Consider the following 24463-nt stretch of genomic DNA (forward strand, 5'->3'; position numbering starts at 1 on the left):
CTTCCGGTTGAAAACCGCTGCTTTAGAAGTATTCATCTGGCCCTTAGAGCCATTTGAGTTTGAAACCCCTGATTTAAGATTTTGACAATATCTAACTTCTGTAGCAGCTCTTTTCTTTTTTAAATAGTCAAAAAACATCGATCAAACTAAAATGAATAGGCCGTAAACAGCTGTTGCCCCTGCGACAGGGAGGTACGGGGAGCCGTTAACATGACCCTGGTAGGCTAGTCAGTTTAACCAGTGTTTTTCCTTATAACAAACATCACCATGAAAGGTAAATGTCTGGTTTAGGTTATTAAAAAAGGTGGACAATTTTCCAACAAAATGGCCTAGCCCAGGGGTCGGCAACCTTTTATAACAAAAGAGCCATTCTTCTAGCCTAAATCTTTTGGCAGATATGACCATCAAAGAGGCACAAAACGAAATATAGCCTACGTATTTCGTAATATTTCCATAAATGTAGATCAGAACACAGTTTCTCTACTACCTTACGGAAAGATTCTTGTATAGCCTATAGCCTACGGTAATCTCCATCAGAGAACGGCCTTCCACGCCTAAGAAGCTCTTGCGTCGTCACAACATATAGCAGCATTGGTGTTGCATGGGACTTTTATCTACTGATAGAAAAGGTAGGCTATGATGTTAGCGTTCAATGCTGGAAACTGACCTGATAAAGTTAAAACTTCAATGGCAAAAAATCTATTATTTTCTAACAGAATATCATTCAGTGAGGGCTCATTGCTGCATCATCTTGCACAACTAGTAAACAATGTTTTCATTCCGTTTTATTTTTCGTTATAATAATTATCAAATGCAAATTTAAATTCTAAGTTTTGTCAACCCTAAAAGGAGCCGCTTCAGAAGAGCTAGCGAAGCGCCTGGCAGGCTCCAGCTGGGGGGCGAGGGCTGACACTTTGCGTATAGCAGCCTTAGCCCTTGTCTACTCTTTAGCAGACTACTGTGCACCTGTTTGGTGCCGCAGTGCTCGCTGCCATAACATCGACACTGCCATAAGCAGCGCCTTACGCACAGTGACCGGATGCCTGCGTACCACATCATTGCACAATCTCCTCATTCTCGCTGGCATCCAACCAGTTGAGATTCGCCGCGAAGAAGCCACTCTGTCCCTCGGTCGACGGGCACTGGAGCCTAACCACCTTCTCCACCACAAGATCTCTGCTCTCCCAAACGAGGACCCCCGTCGACTGAAATCAATACACCCATTGGTGCTAGCCGCTCAACTTCTTATCAACGAAGCTGATGAACAAGACATCTCTGCGGCTACTTTGGCAGACCATGAATGGAATTCTGAATGGAAGTCAAGCACCACCAGACCCTATTCGTTCATCCCCAACGCCAACACACGCCCCATCGGCCTGACACTACCAAGACAAGCATGGGTGCGCCTTAACCGTCTCCGTACGGGTGTCGGATTTTCCGCTCAACAACGCACCAATGGGGAATGGCCTCTTCCTCCTCCTGTGAATGTGGTGCCGAGGAACAGACGGCAGACCACATCATCAATGACTGTACCATCTTCAAGCCACCTAACGGAGTGGAAGATCTGCGTAAGTTTAAAATTGATGTTGTGAATGATACAATGGGCTCCTAGTGGCATGTTATCAGTGTATTCCTTCCTTCCAGCCTTCCAGTGTAGTCCGGAAACAACGTGAATCTGGGGTAGTAAAAGGATAGACCCTCGGTCCCAAAGGCTCACACGACGACGACGACGAGCACAAAACTATTCAGAAAATAAACCTCTGATTGTTATTAAAAAAACTTGAACGATTTTTGTACATTTCTTTAAAACTGTTAATTGCCGCGTTGTGGCCCAAATTGCCAAATTGTGTAATTTGACTTACGGCCCAATTTGACAAATGGTAACACTTGGTCCAATTTGAAGATTAGCCATTTTTGTCCAATTTTAAAAAGTCCGAAATTTTGAAATGTTTTGTTCAACCCATTGACAAATAACTCAATGTCGAAGCAAGGATGGTAGCTTAAGTACGAATCCATAACCTACCACAATGATGATGTGATGCATCAATCTTTGCAGTGATTTTCAAGTAAAACAGATCGGTCTTGTTTTTTGTTAAAGGATGTTATTGTTTAAAATGCATGTGAAAAAACTTGCATATGAGTTGTTAATAAGAATAGGTTTGATGCTCTAAAGATAAATTATATCATTTTAAATATTTCAAAAGATAAAATCATGTTTTTTGAGGTTTTAGCTCATAAAAAATGGTCCTAGATAGCAGGAAAGCAACACGCCCATTCCTTCAAGCTTATCATCTGTACATGCATAAGTTGAAGCATATGGGCAGTTTAGACGGATATGAATTCTTTCGCATCGTTTTTATATCTTCCTCTTAGGCATTTTAAGCTTTAATCGATGAAGGTTTAAAATATCTATACTATATACCTACTTGTACGATCGCTAATGTCTGCGTAAGGTCTGTTGGTAAGTTATAACGAGAAAAAAGGGTTATGTTAAAAAGCAGAAGGTACAGGATTGAGAATAGGCATTTGTTTCTATTATGATTTCTTAATGACAAAATGAAATTTGTTTGATATTTTATAAGCATTAGTTCCAAAATAGGATGGTCAATAATAGGTTAAAAGATTGATGTTCTGAAATGAACACTATTAAAGAAAAATTAAGGTTATCGACAAATCAGTATTTTTTAGTTGATTTTTATGAGAAGGATACAGCTTCGGTAAAGAGTTTGTCTTGTTGAACCATAGGCATACGAAGCCGAGCAACGTTATCAAGTTTAACATATTAAAGATTATTATATTTACAAAAAAACACAAAACTACGCAACAATTAAATATCGAACGTTTTCGACATCACAAGATATCCTCTTCAGGAATAATATTGATTGATTGATTGATTGAATCTTTATCCTCGGACTGGGAAAGCTTCTTGGAGAGCTTAATCCTGGCAGTTTCGCATACTTGTAGAGGCTTTAAATCACTGACGCAGGCCCGGTCACCGAGATTGACAGAGTGAAGTTTCCGATTGTTGAAGGCTTGTTGTCGGGGAATTATTCCATCCATTAGATGCCGCTGAATGGAGAGCAGCCCTTAACGTGCGTTGCTCAAGCGCACACCCCGAGAGTCGAACCAGCGCCGCTATTGATCTTGAAGTTTCTTCGTTCCAGAAGTGACGCGCTAACCAATTGAGCTATCGGGGCGGATACATACATACAACTTAACTACATCTGAATAAAATACAATGGTTAACTAAATCTATAAACAGGAACATACAAAAACTGCACAGTAGGCTACTTCTGACTAGCTCAAACTCAACGATAGGCTCCACAAGAATCAAAGGTAACTACATCAAAAGGTGTTAAACAGATCACATGATATGGTAGAAAGGCAAGGTGCGAAAAAACTAATTTTAAAATGCAGAGAGCAAGAAATACGAGCCGCAAGTATACAATTGTCTGTTTAAAAGTGGATTGTGACGTTTTATGTACAAGGCTCCCAAGATCTTAGTTTTTTGAGATCATGTCCAGAGGCAGGTCTGAGTATCAAACTAAGATCTTGGAAGCCTTGTACATAAAACGTCACAATCCACTTTTGAACAGACAATTGTATGCTTGCGGTTCGTCTTTCTTGCTCTCTGTATTTTAAAATTAGTTTTTTCGCACCTTGCCTTTCTACCATATCATGTGATCTGTTTAACACCTTTTGATGCAGTTACCTTTGATTCTCGTGGAGCCTATCGTTGAGTTTGAGTTAGTCAGAAGTAGCCTACTGTGCAGTTTTTGTATTTTCCTGTTTATAGATTTAGTTAACCATTGTATATTATTCAGATGTAGTTAAGTTGTATGTATATTATTCCTGAAGAGGACATCTTGTGATGTCGAAAACGTTCGATATTTAATTGTTGCGTAGTTTTGTGTTTTTTTGAAAATATAATAATCTTTAATATGTTAAACTTGATAACGTTGCTCGGCTTCGTATGCCTATGGTTCTTATGAGAAGGCTATCCAGTATAACAAGTTGATTAAAAAGTGCTATATGGAAAAATAGTATAGTTTGATAGAGAATATACAGACCGTCCTGACACTAACACCACATACAATGGCAAATCAACAGCTTAGGCCTACCTTGTATACTTTCAACTGCATTAGAGGTGTCATGTTGGATACCTACACGGATTAACAGCTCTTTAAAGATGCAACAGGATATTCCAAGACATCTGTTTTTTTCTGGAATTTTTTTCAAAAACCCCCTCTACGCTGAAATTTACTTTTCGGAAAGAATGAAACTTAGGCCATAAAATAACTGAAACTGAGCTGAAAATTTCAGACTGAAAAAGAAAAGACTATATAGTTGTGGGCATTCCCTCAGAAAACTTTTATCCATTTTATTTCGTTTTAATTAGGCTACTTTTTGCGTGTTTTGCGGTGGTATATAGATTTTTTGTTTCAATGCACACTTTTTCCCTATATGATTGTAACACTGATCGACTAAAAATATAACTTTGGTGCTTGAAATGTTGAACCCATTTTGGAATACTGTATATTTGGGGCACAGCTTCCAAAAATGTAATATTTTTTCCCATCAGCTCTAGCTTTTGCAATCCCCTGTGACGCTGTATTATGCCTAGTTTTCATAAACTTTAAGAAGATTAAAATACATGTAAACTTTGTAAGATACAGGCTACTACCAACGTTAACATAATTGTATATTACAATGATATTATGCATCTTCTTCGTTGAAACCTTCTTCGCTACTCCCAGATTCGAGGGACTCCGCCTTTTACCACCCTCCGCCTTTTACCACCCAGTCAGTGCCCAAAGCCGTTGAGCCGCACTCAGGCTTTCTTTGGCAGAAGCATTCCGGTTGGATGTGGGCCGTGTCGAAGATGGAACTTTGAAGTCTTGAGGAGTTCTTCCATTTTGAGCTCCTTTGGTGGTCCGCCCAAACAGCCGCACTGATGGAATGGTCCTTAGCAGTTTTTATCAAAAGTAGTGCGGCCGATGGGAGCGACAAGCTTAGGGGTAGTGGTAAGCGAAGGTCGGTATTGGGAACTTCTCCAGCACACATTTGTCAGGAAGAGAGATGTCTGTGTCCATGCTGGCAAAGGCCACATTGAGATTGTACCCGTTCTTCAGCGTCCTGACTCCTGACTAGAAACTGTTTGGATGTTTTGGATTGTGAAGAAGGGCAAGGTGGTTGCTTGCAGCTCAACATGCATGTTTTGAGGATAATACAGTAGCCTATAATGTACTGATGATAGTGTCAATTTTTCTGCATTGTAAAGTAACGTAGTCCAGCTATGCCATTTCACAATTCGTTTCGGGTGTTGATATTAATTTTGCGTGTTGTTAATGCCTTACAAAGTTTTCTTGCTATTTCTATTTGCCTAAATGTTTCTATACCGATCGTTATTAGGCAAGTATCCCAGATGCATTCCTTGTTTAACCATGATTCAGCAATATTCCATTTCACGAACTTCACATTCTATATCAACTCCACTAGATAAAACACCTTCCATCTGAATATATCTTTTTGCGTCCAACGTAGATTAGCTATAGTTGCAGGTCTTTTCCATTTAAACCTATATCAGCCTAACACGATCTACAGGGCTGAACAAATCTTTTAATTTTCAGTCGTATGGCTTGTGGGCTCTGTGTTAAACATAGCTAGGGAGTGGCGTATGCAGTAGCGTTGATAGGGGAGGGGATACAAGGGATACTTTTATACCTTAATCCGGGATAAATTTAGGGCTCCATAACCTTTCCAAGGCGTCCGGAGTTTAAAGAAACCACCGCGTATTGATTGGGTATGCCACTTGGTTTTTAGAACTGTCTCAATTTGGAGCTCAAAGATCTCATTGGTAGCTCTCGACGGCCCTGGGCGTATGGTACAAGTCAAAACAAAATTGTATTAAAGCATTAATTTTATTTTGAAATTGTTGGGCATTTTGGTACCTATATAACATTATTCATGTTGAGTTAAGGTTCAATAGGGTATAAGTTAAGTTAGTTTCAATCAACACTTATGTTTTCTATCAAATAACCAAGTGTAAAACACAAAATGGGTCAAATGGTTAAGTTTCAAGCTCCGTCTGTCCAAAGTTTTTTCACTGATGTTCCAAAAGGATTGACCATCCAGTGGAAGAAGACGACCTGGGAGGACTGTACTCCATCATATTGGTTGACAATTCTAAGGGAATATGCAAGTGGGACAATATATGACGTGATGGCGCTTGTAATGTTCTCCATAGTTTGGCGTATAGCGAGGATTTTGATGGACAAGTATGTTTCTCAGGTAAGAGTTTCTAATAGGATACTTCTTTATTTTTTTAGTTTATTTCTATCAGTTGCAGCTACTATGCATTACTAGTAGCTTCAAACGCTTATTATATCACAGGTTTAAAAAAGCACATTGCACATTTACAGCAACAAAGCTAAGTAGCAAAGAGTTATGTGATCTTAAAACTAAAACATGTATAAACCTCTCATATTACAACAACTGTGAACTGCATATCTCGGCTATAGGAATTTAGTTTTAGATTTACAGTATATACACTAATCTAAACTGTCAAGTAGCTTCAGAACACCATTTTCTATTTTTACAATACATCTTCACTTTCGTTTAATGCTGAAGTGTTGTTAACACTAAATGTGCTCTGTATCAGTATCAAACTGCAGTGCTACAATGCTTGCATTTGCTGACAAATTAAAAATTAATGTAGTTTCAATGTAGCGAAAATGTAATCACTTTGAATAAGTTAAAACACAAAAGTTTATTTCATGTTGTATTCATCAAACAACGTCAGGTAGGCCTACAGTATGTTTGTTGTGACAATGATGTGATAGATGTCAATAAGATATTACTCCAGTCTCCAAAACAGATTCAACACTTTGAACAAAGATTTCGCGTTGACGACAATGTTGTTTTTGACTCTTTTGCAGAAAATCGTAAATGCTTCCAATCTTGGTGTTAAAGAAGCGAAAGCTTTCCCTGAATCTTTGTGGAAGTTACTTTTTGTAACCATGGGTTGGACATTTTCAACTTATCTTGTTATTTTCAAATATGAATTATTCTTTGACCCCTCAAGAACAATTTTTGGTAAGCTACTATTTCATTTTTGATCCAATGGTTATCATATCCTAAACTTGGCTTTAAATTTTAATGAGGAATTTTGGAGTGGTATTTTTCCGCGGATTCAATGAGGTAAAATTTTGTTCTCAACGATCATTTGGAAGAATCGATTTTTACTAACCCCACTTAAAATTATTGAAAAGCTGTTGAGGTAAAATTTATTAACGAGGTGAATGTGAGTGATCCACTGATCAGTAGAATAAAAAAAAATTGAAATTCCCAGAGAAATTAACAATGTATGGGAATATACCCACATTTGTTGAATTTTCCTGATATTACTGCATTTAAGATATATGCTATTCTAAGAGAAGTGAATAAACAGAAGTACAAACATGACAAAATGAGTAATCTCTGTAGCCTAATGTATTTCAAAGTTTAATCTTTGTATTTGAAGTTTAACTAATTTGCTTCAACTTTAAAAGTTACATTTAAGCACTAATCAGATTTTAAAAAATTATTACTAACTTTAATTCACCTTTACACTTAATACGATTGCAAGTTATTTTTAGTTTTTTTGAATACAGTTGAATATATTTACTTTTTGCTTCAGAATACCGTACTTTTCCGAATTTTTGTATTTGAAAGTGTCTTTTATTTGAATTGTGTGGCAATGATCATTGATTAAATATTTACAGAATGGAAAGTCGAGGTGCCTATTACATGGGACATTTACTCTTTGTACATGTTTCAAATAACTTTTTATATTTGCAACACTTACGAGACGATCTATGTCGACGAAAGAAAAAGATTCTACAGAATTATTTTAATCCATCATTTTCTCGCCATCCTACTTATGGTCCTGTCCTACATGTTCAGGTAATTATACGATATATAAAATGGTATAGGCATACAGTGCATACAGTAAATACTACAAACAAAGGCTCAATGCCAAGCAGAGCGAATTACATCAAATGTAATTACATGTCTATAAAAATTTTAACAGGCCGTTTCACCCTTAGTTGGGATCATCACAAAAGGTCATACCCAGTGTACCTACTGCACTGATGAAGCTGTAAGGCCGAAACGGTTTGCCACTGTCTGCAGCCATAACATAATATTCAAATAGTTCTAATTCTATTTGAATAAGAACCTTATACTTGCAGTAAATATATTTATAGACAAACACAACAAAGTAACTTTAGCGAAATTAACATGTTTTATTACAAAGAAATATATCATACTTAAAAATCAACTCCAACGTTTTCGACACGTACGTGTGTCCTCATATGGAGTTACTTAAATCTGCAATATAGGCTACATAAAATGAAAATTGTAAGATAAATTTGACTATGCAGTAGACTGAGAAGCACAAACTGAACAAGTGATACAAGAATGATTACAGATTACAGATTTAAGTAATTCATGATGAGGACACACGTACGTGTCGAAAAAGTTTGAGTTGATTTTTTAATTACTTTTTATCTCTTTGTAATAAAACATGTTAAACCCGCTGAAGTTACTTTGTTTCATTTGTCTATGGCTCAAAAAAGTAAACTCTCTAACAAAGCTTTAACTATTGACCAGGCATGGAAGAACCATTTTAAAAGTAGGTGGGCCTAGAGGCGCAGCAGTCAATCCAACTTAGGTAGGTCTACTTGCCCTACGTAGGCCTACTGCCCTACTGTATTAATTTCAGTGAGACTAAAAATCACTTCATTCTAAACAATGTTGTCATTGTTGCAACCATAGAGAATAATTATATTGATTGATAGATTGCTCCACCAATCACACCAACCACACCCACACGTGCTTCCCATCAACAGAGGGCTCAACAGAAAAATTTAAAGATTGGATTTCATCATTGCGTTATCAAAAATAATAATTAAACCAGTGCGTATCAAATGAGTGAAGACCTTTTTTTGGAACTTCCTCTCTGATTTGCCGTTTTTGCTACCATTTCAAAGAAATTTGGCTTTCAAAAGTTGGTGGGCCAGGCCCACCCAGAAAATAAAGAGGTGGGCCCAGGCCCACGAGGCCTACGTGGTTCCTCTATGCCTGCTATTGACCAGAATATTATTTTCTCTTTGCAACAGGTAACCAGTTTTTCGTTGCAACATGTTCAAGGAATCTAATATAGCCTACTCCAAAATATAAAGCTTAAAGGGATACTAAAGGAAAAACCTGACTTGGCGATTTTCCACGTTCTTTCTGTTTAACATGCTACCATAAAACGATTTTCACTAAAATTTTGCCCCATTTCTGGCTGATCACTATTCCGCGCGTGCTTTTGTCAGAGCTTTCAAAACGGGACTGGGCGTGTACAGTCTACGTCACTACAGCTACAGTCTACGTCACTGCTGTCGATAGTGACGTATTCTCGAGCAGTGTTTGAACTTTTTGGTCATTAGAGAAAAATTAAAAATAAATGAAACATTGGACTTTGGGACTTGCCAGTGCCATTGAAAACAAATTTTATTCGGTATTTTTTTTTTGAAATGTATTCTTGGATGTTCAGTTTACAGATTTTAATGCTTAATTCCCGTTTGAAAATTTCATTTAGTAGGCCTTTAACCTATAACTTACAATTTTGCTTATTGCACAACTTTTTTCAAAAAAATTGGGCTTCTCTCTAGCACCAGCTTGCTGGGCGTGCAGTTGTTGTCTTGCGTTATATTGCCTTTCTCATTATTTTTGCATTGTAATTTTGAACCTTTAAGCCGTTATCAATAGTGGGTTTGTAAATAACAGTCGTCTGCAAACATTACCCGTTCAAAGACAATCTGATTTTACCTTACAATTGCAACCAGGCTGAGATGGTTCGTTTGTAGCCTGCAATATTGACTTATTGTGGTTGGATATGATGCTTGCAACATTCAGAGTACAACTATAGCTTAGCTTAATAGTATAACGGTTGAATATCTTATGAAATCTGTGATGGGGCGGAAAGTGGATGGATATGAGTCTGAAAAATTCCTTACCAATGTTGCTATCAACCTGCAAGCAGAAAAGAGGGTTAAACCTCCAAATTTTTCTACTCTTTTTTCTAGACGTCCGCGAGTTATTAGCAAGATTGTAGCAAACTTTCTCTATAGAACCACTTTTCAAAAGAGCATCATTATAAACACATGCGGTCTTATCAAATTCATTCTGGCCAAATGATGTGGCGAACAATCGTTTTGTAATCATTGTCAGGATTTGTCTCTTAATGTTAGGTGGTTGGTTGGACTGAACATGGATATAAATTCGATTACTGTTGGGTTTTTGGTAAGGCCAGAATTTACCAGATAATAAATTCAAAGTCACATCAAGAAAATCTGTTTCACTTAGGCCAGTTTCCACAGTAATAGGCCTACTTAAGCCATGTTGTTTGAATGATTGAATAACATGTTTCGCAAACGATCAACTTTTGGGCCAGATAAATTACGCAACATAGCCAGACCATCATCACGAATTACAATACAACCCAAGCATCTTTCTGTCAACAATAGCAGAAAGTTCGTTCAAAAGAAACAAACCAACCAACTCGCACACATCTGCACCATCAAATGAGCCCATAGTAACATCAAACAATCCATCTTTCTTAGCCCAAGTATCACCACCATCAAAAAGCAACGATTCCCTAACATGGAAAATTGTTTGTATAATATAATCATCTATAACTTATTCATAAATGATTTGGCAAAATCAATAGCTTTGCATAAAAGTTTCTCCGTAACAGATGGATAAAAATCGACAATATCAAGTTTCAAAAAGCAGCGTTGACGTTTAGATGGAATAGCCTTCAACCAGGATAACACGGAGTCTGTGTTTTTCCATTGATTCAGGAGTGATGCATCACGGATGGTTACATTAATAGAGTCCAAGTATTGCTTACTTATACGGCTGATCTGAGACTTGGAAGGGTTGAGCAACCAGCATTTTGGGTTGGACGTTCTTAGGTTTATGATCTTTCAGCGTAATAAACGCTGGGTTGCTTGATACCTTTTTAACCCGATCATCAACCAGTAACGCTTTAGCAATCTTTTTAGCCTCAGTATTGATCGTGTCACTGATAGCAGGATTCACTTTTTTGTATTTTGCCGATCAGTAAGTAATTTGTTGTAATCCTGGGGTTTAACTTTGTATAGTGGTTTTATCTGGAGGTAGCCTTTTGTAATTCTGAGTTTTTTTGCAGATTGAATGAAGGTTATAATTTTTAGTATTTTTTCAGGTATTAGGCCTACCGATTTATTGCTTTTGCATACTTTTGAGGACCTTTTGATGATCCCCTTTTAGGGTGAAACAGGCTGGAGGTGTTGAAGTTTTAGAAAGTAATAACTATATTTGATGTAATTTGCTCTGCTTGTCTTTTTTCAATTCAATTCAATTTATTTTTCTTTGTCAGAATGCAGAAGAAATGATATTGCGAAGCAAATACAGTAACAATAGAAAAAGGTGGCAAAACCTTAATGGTTTAACACGTGCATGAAAAGATCTAATTCTACGGTGCATGCATCGATAAATATAGTTAAGCAAGGCCACCAAAGCTGATACTTTAAACAAGCAGATAAATTAGTTAAGAATCAGTCGCCTCTTCGTTCCTGAAACAACTGGAGCGCCAATTGTTGAAGCAATGAGAACACGACTGAACCTAACAACATCACAAGAACAAACTAATACACCCACACACATATATTAAAATTAGGCACCGATAACGGACTATCAAAATAAGGACTATTTACATATTTCACACAGAAATAAAGTGTTCGCAGCAACGATATTAAGTAGCCTATATAGATTGCGGAATAAATACACAAATGGCAGCTCATTACCAAGATAAAATAGCTAATAAAGCTTTGTTTTTTTTTAATTAATTTCTTGCACATGTAGCTGTAAGAGCATAAGAAATGTGATGACATAGCCGTGTGTTTTTGGTATCGCCAATAAGAGGTGCTGCATCTTTGGTAGCGTCAGTAAGGGAAGGAGTGTTTTTGGTATCGCTAATAAGAGGTGAAGCATCTTTGGTAGCGACAGTGAGCGTTAGAGTGCTTTGGTATCGCTAATAAGAGGTGAAGCATCTTTGGTAGCGACAGTGAGGAATAGAGTGCTTTGGTATCGCTAATAAGAGGTGAAGCATCTTTGGTAGCGACAGTGAGGGATAGAGTGCTTTGGTATCGCTAATAAGAGGTGAAGCATCTTTGGTAGCGTCAGTGAAAGATGGAGTGTTTTTGGTATCGCTAATAAGAGGTGAAGCATCTTTGGTAGCTTCAGTGAGGGATGGAGTGTATTTGGTATCGCTAATAAGAGGTGGAGGCTCATTGGTAGCGTCAGTGAGGGAAGGAGTGTTTTGGTATCGCTAATAAGAGGTGAAGCATCTTTGGTAGAGCTGATGAAGAATGTAGTGTCTAACTTGTTTCAAGTTTTTGCTAGGCATTGAGCACTTTTTGTAGTATTAATAGTATTTATTATTTGTTACTGCTTTTAAATATAAAACCATTTTGGTATGTGTATGCTCTAATACAAAACAAACTTTGGTGAAGCTTCAAACTTTTATATCGCTGTCATGTCTTTATAGATATCTGTATATGGGACTTCTAGTGTTATTTCTACACGATTTAAGTGAAATCTTCTTGGAGTTAAGCAAGTTAGCTTCTTACTTTAAAACAAGGAACGGAAAACGGTCTACTGTTCTTAACGCAATAGCAAATACCGGATTTGTGCTGTTTGGGATTTCTTGGTAAGTTATTTGTAAAGTCCGATAAGTTGACGTCTTTCTGTTTTTGAAATCCTACCAGACCAGCACAAGTACATGTATCCTAGATCTACTTTTTCCGTAAACTGTGTTTCACATTGAAACGTTTTATGTACAAAGGAGTCTATTATCATACGACCTTTCACAACAACTGTAGCATCGAGTGATTGCATTAAAGTGGTGTACAGCATAATTGTATAAATTACAATATACAATAAGTAGAAATAGCCGTTTAAAAGTTGTTGTTTTTCAATCCCAGGTTTATCTTCCGTCTGTATTGGTTCCCGATGAAGCCCATATACGCAGCCGCATACTTGTGCCCAGTCATTTATCCCGATCTACCCGTCCCTCCTGGCTTCTTCTTCCTCATTGGCGTTATGTGCATACTGTTTCTGCTGCATGCTTACAAGTTTAAAGTTAGTAAAAGAGGGCACACATTTTGTGGTATCAATTTTCTCTAAATATCGTTCATTCTTTCATAAATCTTGGGACATATCATTTTATTTTGTGTTTCTTCCAGTATTGTTAAAGCATGTAGGCCTAGTAGGCCTATTCATCCGTTTCACCCTTGTAGTTCTAATACTGAGGTTTCTGGACAAACTTTTCAGAGTCTCTAGAGACTTACTGTACATCAGGGATACTGTAACTTTTTTAAAAAGCTTTATCAAATTTTCAGCAATGAGCATATGTAAAGTATTGAAATTTTAAGTCGTATGATACCTTTGACTAGGTTTCGTATTGTATTAAATAATTTCTTTCCCTTTCAAATTTTTTTCCTGCTGCAATTATTGAATGTTTTAATGGTCTATTATAGCCTATTTGCAAGCTATCCAGTTTTTTTCATTACTCTACTTGCTATCTTTCAACGTGCAGCTTATAACAATTATATTTGGAATATAATTATTGTACATTTCCATCTGGCAGTTCATTTTGGAAATGATCCACAGAGCAATAACTAGGACTTCTACAGAAATCGATTACATTCAAGAGTTTAATGAAAATGGGGTATTTTTTCCTAGAAAAAGACGGAAAATTGAAAAGAACAAGTAAGATATGTATATGATTCCTATACAATAAATGCTATTAATACTACAAAAAGTACTCAATGACAAGCAGAGCAAATTATATCAAATTCAGTAACTACTTTCTAAAAACCGCTACAGCCTGCTTCACCCTTTTTGGGGATCATCAACAGATCCTTATTCAAATAGAACTATTCTATTTGAATGTATTCTCTTTGAATAAGGACATTCTGATGGTCCCTAGTAAGGGTGAAACAGGCTGTAGAGGTTTTTAGAAAGTAGTTACTGAATTTGATACGATTCTTAAGTTATATGTTGAATCTGAGACTACTGAAGTTTATATACTGTTTTCAGACGTGTCAAAGGATAAGAAATGTAGCAGATCAGCAAACAATTTGATTAACTTGCCATATCCAGCAGGTATAGCCTAAATGGTAACAGAGCTGTTTTCTCTGCTTCATGTAATATCGACAACATTTTAACGAATATTGAATAATAGCCTAATCATTGCAGAAATAGAAATATATTTGAAAGGAAGGAAATGATTGAGATTGATTAAGTGATTTATAAAATCTTTTTACAGGAAGACAAGCTGAATAAAGAACCACTTCAAGCTTTCTTCCATCACTTAACTAATCTAACATCCTTAAATGACGTTCTATTCCAGTAATGAGATCAACTTTATATTGAAATGACATTACTTTCAGTGTAGTGATGTTTACCTACTATTTAATCAAAATGTTTCAAGTAATATTCTTTGACCTCTGGTAAACGAGCCGTCAAAGGCAGTTAAAAAAACCCTGAAATAACCTTGTGCTTTAAACTTTTTCGCTATTCAACGCATGTAACCAAATAGAGTGGGCCTATATAATTTTTTGCTGGAGTTAAGTAAACATTTTTATCTACTCATTACGTATTTAGAAGCCTTACTCGGAGGAGATCCATTCCTAACTTGCAACTTATCAGTGACATTGATGAAGCGCTTCAAGCATATCCTGTGAAAAATCGAAGAAAAAAATATTTGTTGCTGCCATATAGGCTAACCCAGGGCTTCCCAAACTTTTTTGCTCGCGACCCCTTTTAATCTCCTAGAACTTTTCGCGACCCTTCACAGTTAAAATGATAAACAGTGCGAAATATAGCCTACATTTGTGATATTGATGGAAAGGTTTTCAAATGAAAACTTAAAACAAGCAAACGGTACTCAATGACTGTTACTTTACAGTTTACACGCAGCTTGCTGGAAACAAACAAAGAACTAAACACATTTATTCAAATGTAGGCTATATGAGTGTGACGGATGCGACCGTTTTTTTGCTACAAAGCGAGTCCAGCCGTGGCTCAATTGGCTAATGCTGGTCCCAAGCCGGTTTCAATGTTGCTTAGTTTTGATGGTGTCTGTTCATCAACGTTAAAAGCGCTGACTCGCACAAATTGTCGTCGTTGGCTTCAGCTCGTGTCCGAGCATTGGTTTTATTTCCAGTCTGATTTGGCTTTGGAGGCCTACTTTACAGTGGAAAAGACGTGGCCAAAAGTCACATTGTATGAAGAGTTGGGAACGTGGTTATTAGCTTTTTTATAATGTTTTATTTTTTCTGAACTTTTGTAGTGCCTCCTTATCCTGTTTTTTTTTTCGAAAAATTCCGTGCCTTCTCTCGTTCTCTTCTCCCAGATTGACTTATCATTAGCAAGTTGTTCCCACTATTCTACAACAATGTTTGCTGGGTTGAGGGAGACTTTAACTGATCTTTGTAATTGCGTCATTGGTGAGACGATCCTCCCAACAAGTACCAGGCATTTGCCTCAGTTTCCTCTGCTTGAAATTTTCAAGACAAATAGCTACGTCAAAACAAACGACAGGAGTGCGGTTAGGCCTACTGCTGAATCAAGTCATGGTAGATATTCCGCTCTAACGTTAAGCCAAAAAGTGCGAAGGTTTTTTGCATAAAATTTATAAATTTCAACAAAATTTAAACTTCAAGTTAGAAGATAGATCAGTACTATCTTTCTGAGGCTGAAAGAAGTGCTCGGTAGGATAGCTACTTTGTTTTTGCGTTGCAAATAGGTTTTGGGTTCAATATAATTTGGTATTGTCCAATTCTGGAAAAAATACTTCTGAAACTGTCAAAAGATTTAACAAACGTTTAATAACCAAAGGCTTAATAACATTTGATTTCACCTCATTTTGTTCACCAAAAACTTTTCAGTAAATGAGAACATTTCAAATGAATCATTTTCAACTTCTTGTTTCCAGATGTTTAATGTGTTGAAGAACGTTTTAATTTTAGATTTCAATGTAAAACAAATGTAAAAACATAGATGTTTTCTCTATGGAGGGACAAATTAAATTCGTTCAGTTTTTTTAAGAAAATCTGATAAATAGCTTACTTTCAAGAACCAGACGTCATTGCGAAAATGACGGCAAAGACTGTATTTTTTTCGTTAGAAATATCACAACTTCAATTTTCAACACTAATAACCTTTTCAGCTTCAACTTTTGAAAGCCATCTTACTTCACATTGCAATAAAAGGGTTTTGAACTCCGCTTCCGTTGTACCACACCAATTTGCCAAAATACGCGTACTGGGTGCGTTACTCTCAACTTGTTTGGTTACAGTTAATAACTTGCACAGAAGTGCTAATATGCAGTACTTTGAGTAAAATTGGCACACTCTCTGCGACCCCCAGTTTGGGAAGCCCTGGGCTAACCCATAAATCGGCTACTGCTACTGCGAGTATGAGTGTTGAACTCCTCATACAAATATCTAAAAGAATTTGTGGTATTTACATGTTTGCAGTGGTGAATTTAGGTAGATGAAATGAGGCATTTGCTTTGATTCTCCGCCGGATGCTCCCTGTAGTCAGTTTGTGCGCTTTCAAACTCACGTGCATTCGGACTATTCTTGACTATTTCTTGACTTGACTGAACTTGACTCATTCTTGACTTGACTGCATTCGGACATTCGGACTATTCTAAGGATTTTATAAATTTCTCTACATTGTGTCAAATAATGTAGAGAAATTTACAAAATTCCTGTACGATTTGAATGCAACATAATGCAATTTTTTCACTTTAGTCTCTTACGAAATCGAGCAATAGTCAGTGGTGGAATTAGATAAGAAAAAAATAATGGTCAGCCTACGAGTTCTTCGTTGACAGATCATCAATTAAATTATCTTCTTTCTTTCAAAGTGGTTACACAAAGAATTTTTAAACGTTCTTCATGAGAAAGCAAGTAAACTGATTGATACCGTAAAATCGAAAAAGCTAGTAAACTGACAAACAATCCCCAAGTGAAAGGCAAGGATTTACAATTTAACATCTCCATTTAATTTTTACAGGTAAACCTAATATTTGCCTGGACTAACAAATAAGCAAATCTCATGTCAAAATTATGATCTCAAACAATGCCTTGAAAAAATCGTTTCTAAGTCTAGCCAAAGTCGTTCATGGCAATCACAATGAAAACTATCATGCATGCAAAAAATGGCATTTTTTTCCAATTGTTGATAGCAATACCATGCTGTAAACAGGAATCTCGAGAATTGCTGCTTTTTGCCCGGTTTCGAAGTTGAACTCTGCATTGAGCTTTTAATCTATCTTTTTAGACATGTACAAAAAATATGTGTATGATTTACTTAGTCTGATCCTTGACTGGTAGTAGAGTATTTATTCAAGAGTCGTGTCTGCAAGTTCGTTTAAAGTTATTTGTTTTATTTTATTTATTTTGAATTTGGTTTTGGATTGCACAAGCGTTATCAAATAGTTCACACTTATGCCAAGTTTTGTTTTTGACTTTAAGTTTAATATTGCGTAGAAAGAAAATAGATCTTTTCACAGTGAATAAAATGTTTGCTTTTTGTCGCTGCTACCTTTTTTTAGACTTTTGTTATGTTGACAGGTATTGTTTTCGCTGTGACTGTCAGAAATAACAACAACTAAACTGAAGTGAAATGCGCACGTTTCCCAGCAAACACACCACGTTCAAACCTTTTGAGCAGAGGTGTAGCCTACTGACTCACTGAGTCAGTTTTTCTGGATTCCGGCTCCACTCCCACTCCAACGTCTGCGACTCCAAATTCAACTCCTGTTTCAAATATTTTTGGGATATTGACTCCAAACTCCACTTCAACACAGAGCACAAACTATAAACAACAATCTAATTTTTTTATACCATAACTTATGCCCTCCCTGTCTCCTGTCATGAAAAGAATAAAGATATCAACTGGAAAAAAATCAGACATTACACTTTGAGCGAAGCGAATATCCGAGTCACCTCTGAAAAAAGATACCTCACACTATGAAGAGCAAAATGTGCACACAAAACACACTAGGCTACTACAATATGTAAAAAAAGTCTATTTGAGGAAAAGCTAAAAATAACAGGTGTATCATCAGAAAGGACAGCTCCGTCAAGGGAAAACAAAGTACCTACGCAGCATTTTTTCACGTTGAGATTGCATCCAGAACCTACAAAATTTTATCGACATCTAAAAACGGGTTTAAATTCACCCTCCTGTGATTAGCATATCGTTCACTAGCATACAAAGTTGCTTTCAAGGACTGATTGACCCATCTATAGATAAAACTATAAACAAAACAAGTTGTTTACATAGGCCTAGTTGCCACGATAAAATTAAATCGTTCTATTAGTCTCTAGACATTTTAGTCGGTGTCACAACAATGGAGAGGCAAGCACAGAACTGTTGCTTTTCTTAGAGACCACCAATTTAAGCACCATGCGCTAAGTGAAGCTTTCTCGACGAATAAAAAATAGGCCCATGATGGCTTTTGAGGAAGCAAATATTCTGTCGAAATGGCTTGCAGAAATATTGGTTTAACACTTGATTTCCCAGTATTATGTCGCATCTGTACTGTGCTTTAAGCTTTATAACATTAGCTTTTAACATTACGCGCAAAGAACGAAATGGTAGTTCTACTCTCTAACCAGCTCAGTGGATGAGTGGTTTTGCCTTCGGCTCTGGTGCTGGTAGATCTGAGATCGATTCCAGGTCGGGTCAAAGCAAAGACTTTAAAAACGATACCGATTGTGTTCTTTCTTGCATAACGCAGTGAGAATAAATCGGGTAGGCTAATAATGTTATGACATCGTAATCCTGATATAAAAAATTAAAACATGAGCCATGTCGCTAAAAGACCTTAGCTGTGGTAGAGCGACAATAAATAAAACCATAACATTATTATGTGATTATTACATTATTATATTATTAGTTTTACTCTCGAGGTGCAACGCGCTTCACGGACAGATCATCACTATTCAATAACATGCAGCCGCGTAGCGGATGAAATAATTTACAGGCAACAACGCTTCAACAAGAGGAAACTTCACTATGTCAACCTCAGTGACCTGGGCTGCATCATTGGTTTGAAACTAATTGCCACTGTGCAAAACTATCTTAATTAAGCTTGTAAAGTCTCAGGATTTTTCCCAGTTTGTCGTACCAGTAACATATTTGGGAAAAAATACAAATTTATTTTAGATAAATAAAGTCATAAACTTTTTATTTTAATCATCCAGCGCAGTAATCTTTGTGGTCCTCATGTGAATTTCATACCAAGCAGAAATTGCTTTTTTAATCCGTAAAAACTCGCTTTTTGAAGTCATCTGAAGAGACCTTTTATGTCTAATGCTCTATTTGTGTCTCAAGCAGGCAATTGTTACTGTGAAGATCGAGTCGATGTAATCAATAATAAATTGAGATGAGAATGATGAGAATGGGATCACAGCTGTAATGGTCGGAAATGAAAAAAAGAAAGATCGGTACTGAACTGGGTGAGAAATATAAGTTTTGAAAAGACAACCAGAAGCTAGATGCCGTTTTTCCTCATTCATGCCAAAGTTAGGCTACTGGTTTAAGAAGTATCGACTCTACAGCATAGGCAGTAGCCGAGCAATGACTAACAAGAACATGAAAAAAATAACTAAAAAACAAAAACAAGATGGAACGCGTGGCACTATGCAGAAGCAACGGTAGTGATAATGCAATGTTCTCATATACAACACGAGCGTTTGCGAGAGATCTATGATGAGAGGAGAGACAGAATCAATCGCATCGAGGAGCGGCAGCTGACCATAGGGGTGGCAGCTGATCAGAACAAGTCACAATGAGCAGGCATCGCAGCGGCCATCATCCGGTTTCCAGATACTGGCAGCACAAGATTACATGTGCTAAAGATGATTGTATTTCTCGCAACTACAAATTTGTTAGACTTTGGAAATAGTTGTGAATTTGTTAAGATGTTACAAATTTTGTTGTACAAAGAAATTAAACAATATACAAAGTGAATTTACTGTATATTCTAGACCAGGGGTCAGCAAATTTTTTTGCACTGTGGGCCAGTTTAAAGCAGAAATTTTATCGCGGACCGGCCTTCAAAAAACAAAAACATGTTCAGCAATAGGCCTACAGCTTGTATAAGTTATTACAACTTTGATTCAATGAGAACCTTGAGCTTGTTTTGCAGCAACGAGATGTTCCCACCTAGGAATTACGGAACTCAAATGACATCTGCAATGTGTCCCTCAAGTCCACTTTGTTTTGCGTTGCGCCTTTGTTGCTGCCAACACAGACAATCCAGACTCGCATAAGTGGAATGTCGGAAATTGCAGCAAAGTCTTTCATGCTTTTCTGGCAAGGTCAAGGTATTCTGACAAGACCTTCATAAAAGCATTGATAGAGTCAATGCATATATTAATTTCCACTAAGGATAGGGGATCTCCTGACTAAGAAGCAGCAGGCCAGCGATTCTCCATCAAGTATCAATTAATCATTCTTTAGTACAAAAATACATGGAAAATCAGCAGAGCTCTATTGGCATATGCATTTCGCTCTACAATTGTAGAGCATCATTAGTGCCTTATTCAAATAGAATTTCTAAATTTCTATTTTTTTTCTATTTTATTAATTTCTAGAAAATTTCTATTTGAATAAGGCACTAATGATGCTTTACAATTGTAGAGCGAAATGCATATGCCAATAGAGCTCTGCTGATTTTCCATGTATTTTTGTAATAAAGAATCATTGATAGAGTCGTTTTATGAAAAATGCATTTCAGGCTGCCATCATTTATAATGTCTAGCAGCTAATCCTCTTGTCGTGCAGAAAAAATTGATTCGTCTGGTTTGAAAATAAATGGATTTCGGATCCTTTTCTTTGTAGTTCTAGGGCTTTTAATGCTTGCAAAACATCGCTTGAACTTTAGAAAAAGTACGTAGGCCTCACGCAAGTGACTGCTTACAAGGTCGAAGAACGCTTGCTCAAGTTGATTGTCTTTCAAAGTCTCTGCTAATGTTTGAAACACGTCAAATACTCGTTGGTTTAAGGCTTAAACTCTTAAACTTTAAGCGTTGCTCCTACAATTTAAGTCTGTCTTTAAATGAAGCCATTTTATATGCCAACTTGAGTACAATTGTCATTTTTCCTGAAGTGAAAGATTTAGATTGTTGAGCAGGTTGAATATGTCACACAAGTAGGCAAGTGTGAGAACCCGTTTTTCATCAATAACTTTGTTAATAAAATCTGAACGTTTTTCCGATAGAAATCTTTACAGTGGTTCACGTAATTCAAACACACTGTTCAATAATTTTCCTCGTAGAACCACCTATACTTCTTTGTGTAAGTGAAAGCATTTGTACTCTGCAAAATAACTAGACTGCTGGTAGCAGTGGAAATGTGCAAAGTAGTGGATGACTTGTCACAAAAATATTTAAGCACAGTTGGTTTTATTTAGGCTTGAGTTCTTTAGCATTCCCAAAAATTAACCTTCTCCTACATCTATGAAAAGCACAAAGAAAAATTCACCCTTTTGCATAGATTTTACTCAATTCATTCCAATAAATTTATCATCTTTATTAAGACTACATTTAAAAACAAACAATACTTGACATGATCTCTGAGAAAACAGGAATATTTTAACTGCTCTTTGCTGGGCATATTTGTGTGAAAATATTCCAAAGACTTTATAGGCTAAAAGAAAAATATGCTCAAGTGGTCTGATAAGTTTGTAAACAAACTTCTGTTCTCTTAAAATAAACATCCATCTTACAATGCAAAGTAAAGTTTCGAAAGCAGCAAGTTCACTTGTATAGGCTTACTCAGGGGCGTCGGAAGCGGGAGTGCAGAGGGGGAAGATGCTCCCCCTGCCCTCAAATTTTCTCTGGATGGGGGGCAATGGTGCCCTTTTATAGTCATGTAAGCATCTGCACATTTTGCATTATAAAAATTTTTACAATTCGCTTTTAGCCTAATTAATTTTAACGTGAAATGTATCTTTCGTACGATTAACGAACTGCTCAGCATTATCGCTATATCTTATCATAAAACTTTAAAAAATGACTTTTTTTTCATAATCTAGCCCCCCAGTCAAAAATCGTCCCGGCGCCCCTGGGCCTACTTACGTGGAGAATTTGCCCAATTTACTCTTAACTGAAATTAGTTTTCGGTTGACAGCATTCAGTTTTTTTTTAAAAGTAGATTATCAAAGAGTTCATTTCTTTTACGTTTTATCAACGTTATGCGTAAGTTGCGGCTTGAAGATAGGGTTGCTTCAGGTTAACCCCCTCCCCCGCACTATAAAAATCAGCTTTTTAAGAAGCTCTTTTAACGTAAGGAAGAAGCAATTTCAGTATTTGTGTACAAGTTTTAAAGTACAATATGATTTTATACGAATGTAAAATGACAGAGAAGTTAGACGATTTTAATTTATGTCTCAAGTGTACAACGTTTAGTAAACATTAATTTTTGTTTGGCAGTCCGATAAGTTTAACCAGTGTGAAATTAGGCTACCTAGGCGTGAGGGAGCTGCGTGGTCATTTGTTGCGTATACATTTGTCATAATTTGTCACCATGTTGCAACACCGCCTTAGCTGGACAGGACATGTCGTGCGAATGGACCCAAGAGGCTCCCTCGAATAATGCTTTATGGTGAGCTAATGACAGGGAAAAGACTCCCCGGAAGACCAAAAATGTGATACAAAGATCAGCTGAAAGTCTCCTTCAACCATGCAAACATTGATTTGGATTCATGGGAACAACTTGCTAGTGACAGATCACTATGGAGAAAAAGAACTAGGGAAAGCATGGAAATTTTCGAAAAAAACAGGATACAAAAAGCCCAAGAAAAACGAAACATTAGAAAAGAAAAGCTAAAACTACCACGCCCCCTACCCTCCATACAATGTGCTTTTTGCCCACGTCTTTTCCATCATAGACTGGGCCTCCAAAGCCACATACGACATCACCATCCAAAGCCAAATTCAATTTGAAGACAAACCAATGCTCGGACACGAGCTAGAGCGTCACCTTCGAGATAACATGTTATCTCGAAGGTGACGGCTGGAGCCGACGAATATACTGAACAATAGATATTTCCAGTGAACGCAAGCACGAGCACGTGACACTCGAAAGAATTACATAGTTATCTATACAGGTCGCTACTCGCTATGGTACAGTAGTATTGTTCCTTTCAAGGATATAGCCCATTTGTGTCAGTGCTGGTGGTCTGTTACTGCACTTTGCTATGTTGAGGTACTTAGCCTATGTATTTTGCTGTTACTTAGTGCAACACAATTTTGGCCCACAGTCCAAGCCGGTTATGGGTATTTTTCCCAGCAGTGCTACAAAAGTTTGCTCACCCCTGCTGTATAGTAACAATATAAACTTGTTCTTTGTATTGAATAAACGTGGTTCATGCTTATTAGATTTATAGCGTGATCAAGAAAAACCGAAGAAAGCTTAAAGTGGTTTTTCCACTCAGTGCGTCTTCCTGTAAAACAGATTTTATGGATCAATAACTTCCTTTGCTAAACATAAAATAATAATGCCTCTTTACTGTATATATGCATAGCGCATACACATCACATATGTTTCTGTCCTCAGCGCTACATAAGCAAGACAGTGCCAGCCAAATCGTATGGAGGCACAACCGAGTGCATTATTACTCTCAATCCTTTGCTAAGTGGCAAGCATGAATAAAATCATTGCCACTTAAAAAACAACCTTTGATATAACCTGAAACATATGCCTACCAATTCAGAGAAAAACACTCTAACCATAAAGCCAAGTCAATATCTGCATTTTTTTCAATGAAAGACAGTGGGCTACTTTATTGTCAAAACAACCTGAAACATTCAAAATTGCTAAATTGCCGATAGTCACTGTTAAGATATGTTATTTAATTAGGTCTAAATAAGTTACAGATTATCTGACTCTCCCAAATTTGGTAAAAAAAGTAAATTTGTGATTTCGATTGCGGAAGGATACACCATTTTCATTATATTCTCGAATGTAATCTATTTTTTTAGACTTCCTGGTTATCGTTCTGTGGATCAGTTCCAGAATGAACTAAAAAAAGTAAAAGCATTTGTGAGTTACAAGCTTGCAGACGACATCCAAACGAAGGCTGGGTAGCCACTTTGACGTAACAACTTTTGTAAGAGCTTGAACCAATCAGAACATGTTTTAATTGGTGATTCAATATGTGATTCAGTCCAATTGTGATTCTTCTAGCACTTATCCAGAGTTGATCAGTGCTTTGAACGTAACTGGGTATTTACAGAAGATACCTTGAACTTGAATGCTGAAACTTACAGAATAGCCTACACCTTGAACTTGAATACAG

At 36.9% G+C, this 24463-nt stretch overlaps 1 protein-coding gene across 1 annotated transcript; it reads left to right on the top strand.

The window, feature by feature from the left end:
* The first annotated feature begins 5997 nt into the window (after window positions 1–5997).
* On the top strand, window positions 5998–17683 carry LOC145780953 (ceramide synthase 1-like). The gene is made up of 7 exons (XM_082592632.1): window positions 5998–6291; window positions 6939–7095; window positions 7764–7944; window positions 12623–12784; window positions 13059–13215; window positions 13724–13845; window positions 14405–17683. Exons 1-7 carry the CDS (start codon window positions 6058–6060, stop codon window positions 14415–14417), a joined length of 1026 nt encoding a protein of 341 aa, XP_082448758.1. The 5' UTR covers window positions 5998–6057; the 3' UTR covers window positions 14418–17683.
* The last annotated feature ends 6780 nt before the right edge of the window (window positions 17684–24463 follow it).

Source organism: Aplidium turbinatum, chromosome 12 (genome assembly GCF_918807975.1).
Source record: "Aplidium turbinatum chromosome 12, kaAplTurb1.1, whole genome shotgun sequence".
Taxonomy (NCBI): domain Eukaryota; kingdom Metazoa; phylum Chordata; class Ascidiacea; order Aplousobranchia; family Polyclinidae; genus Aplidium; species Aplidium turbinatum.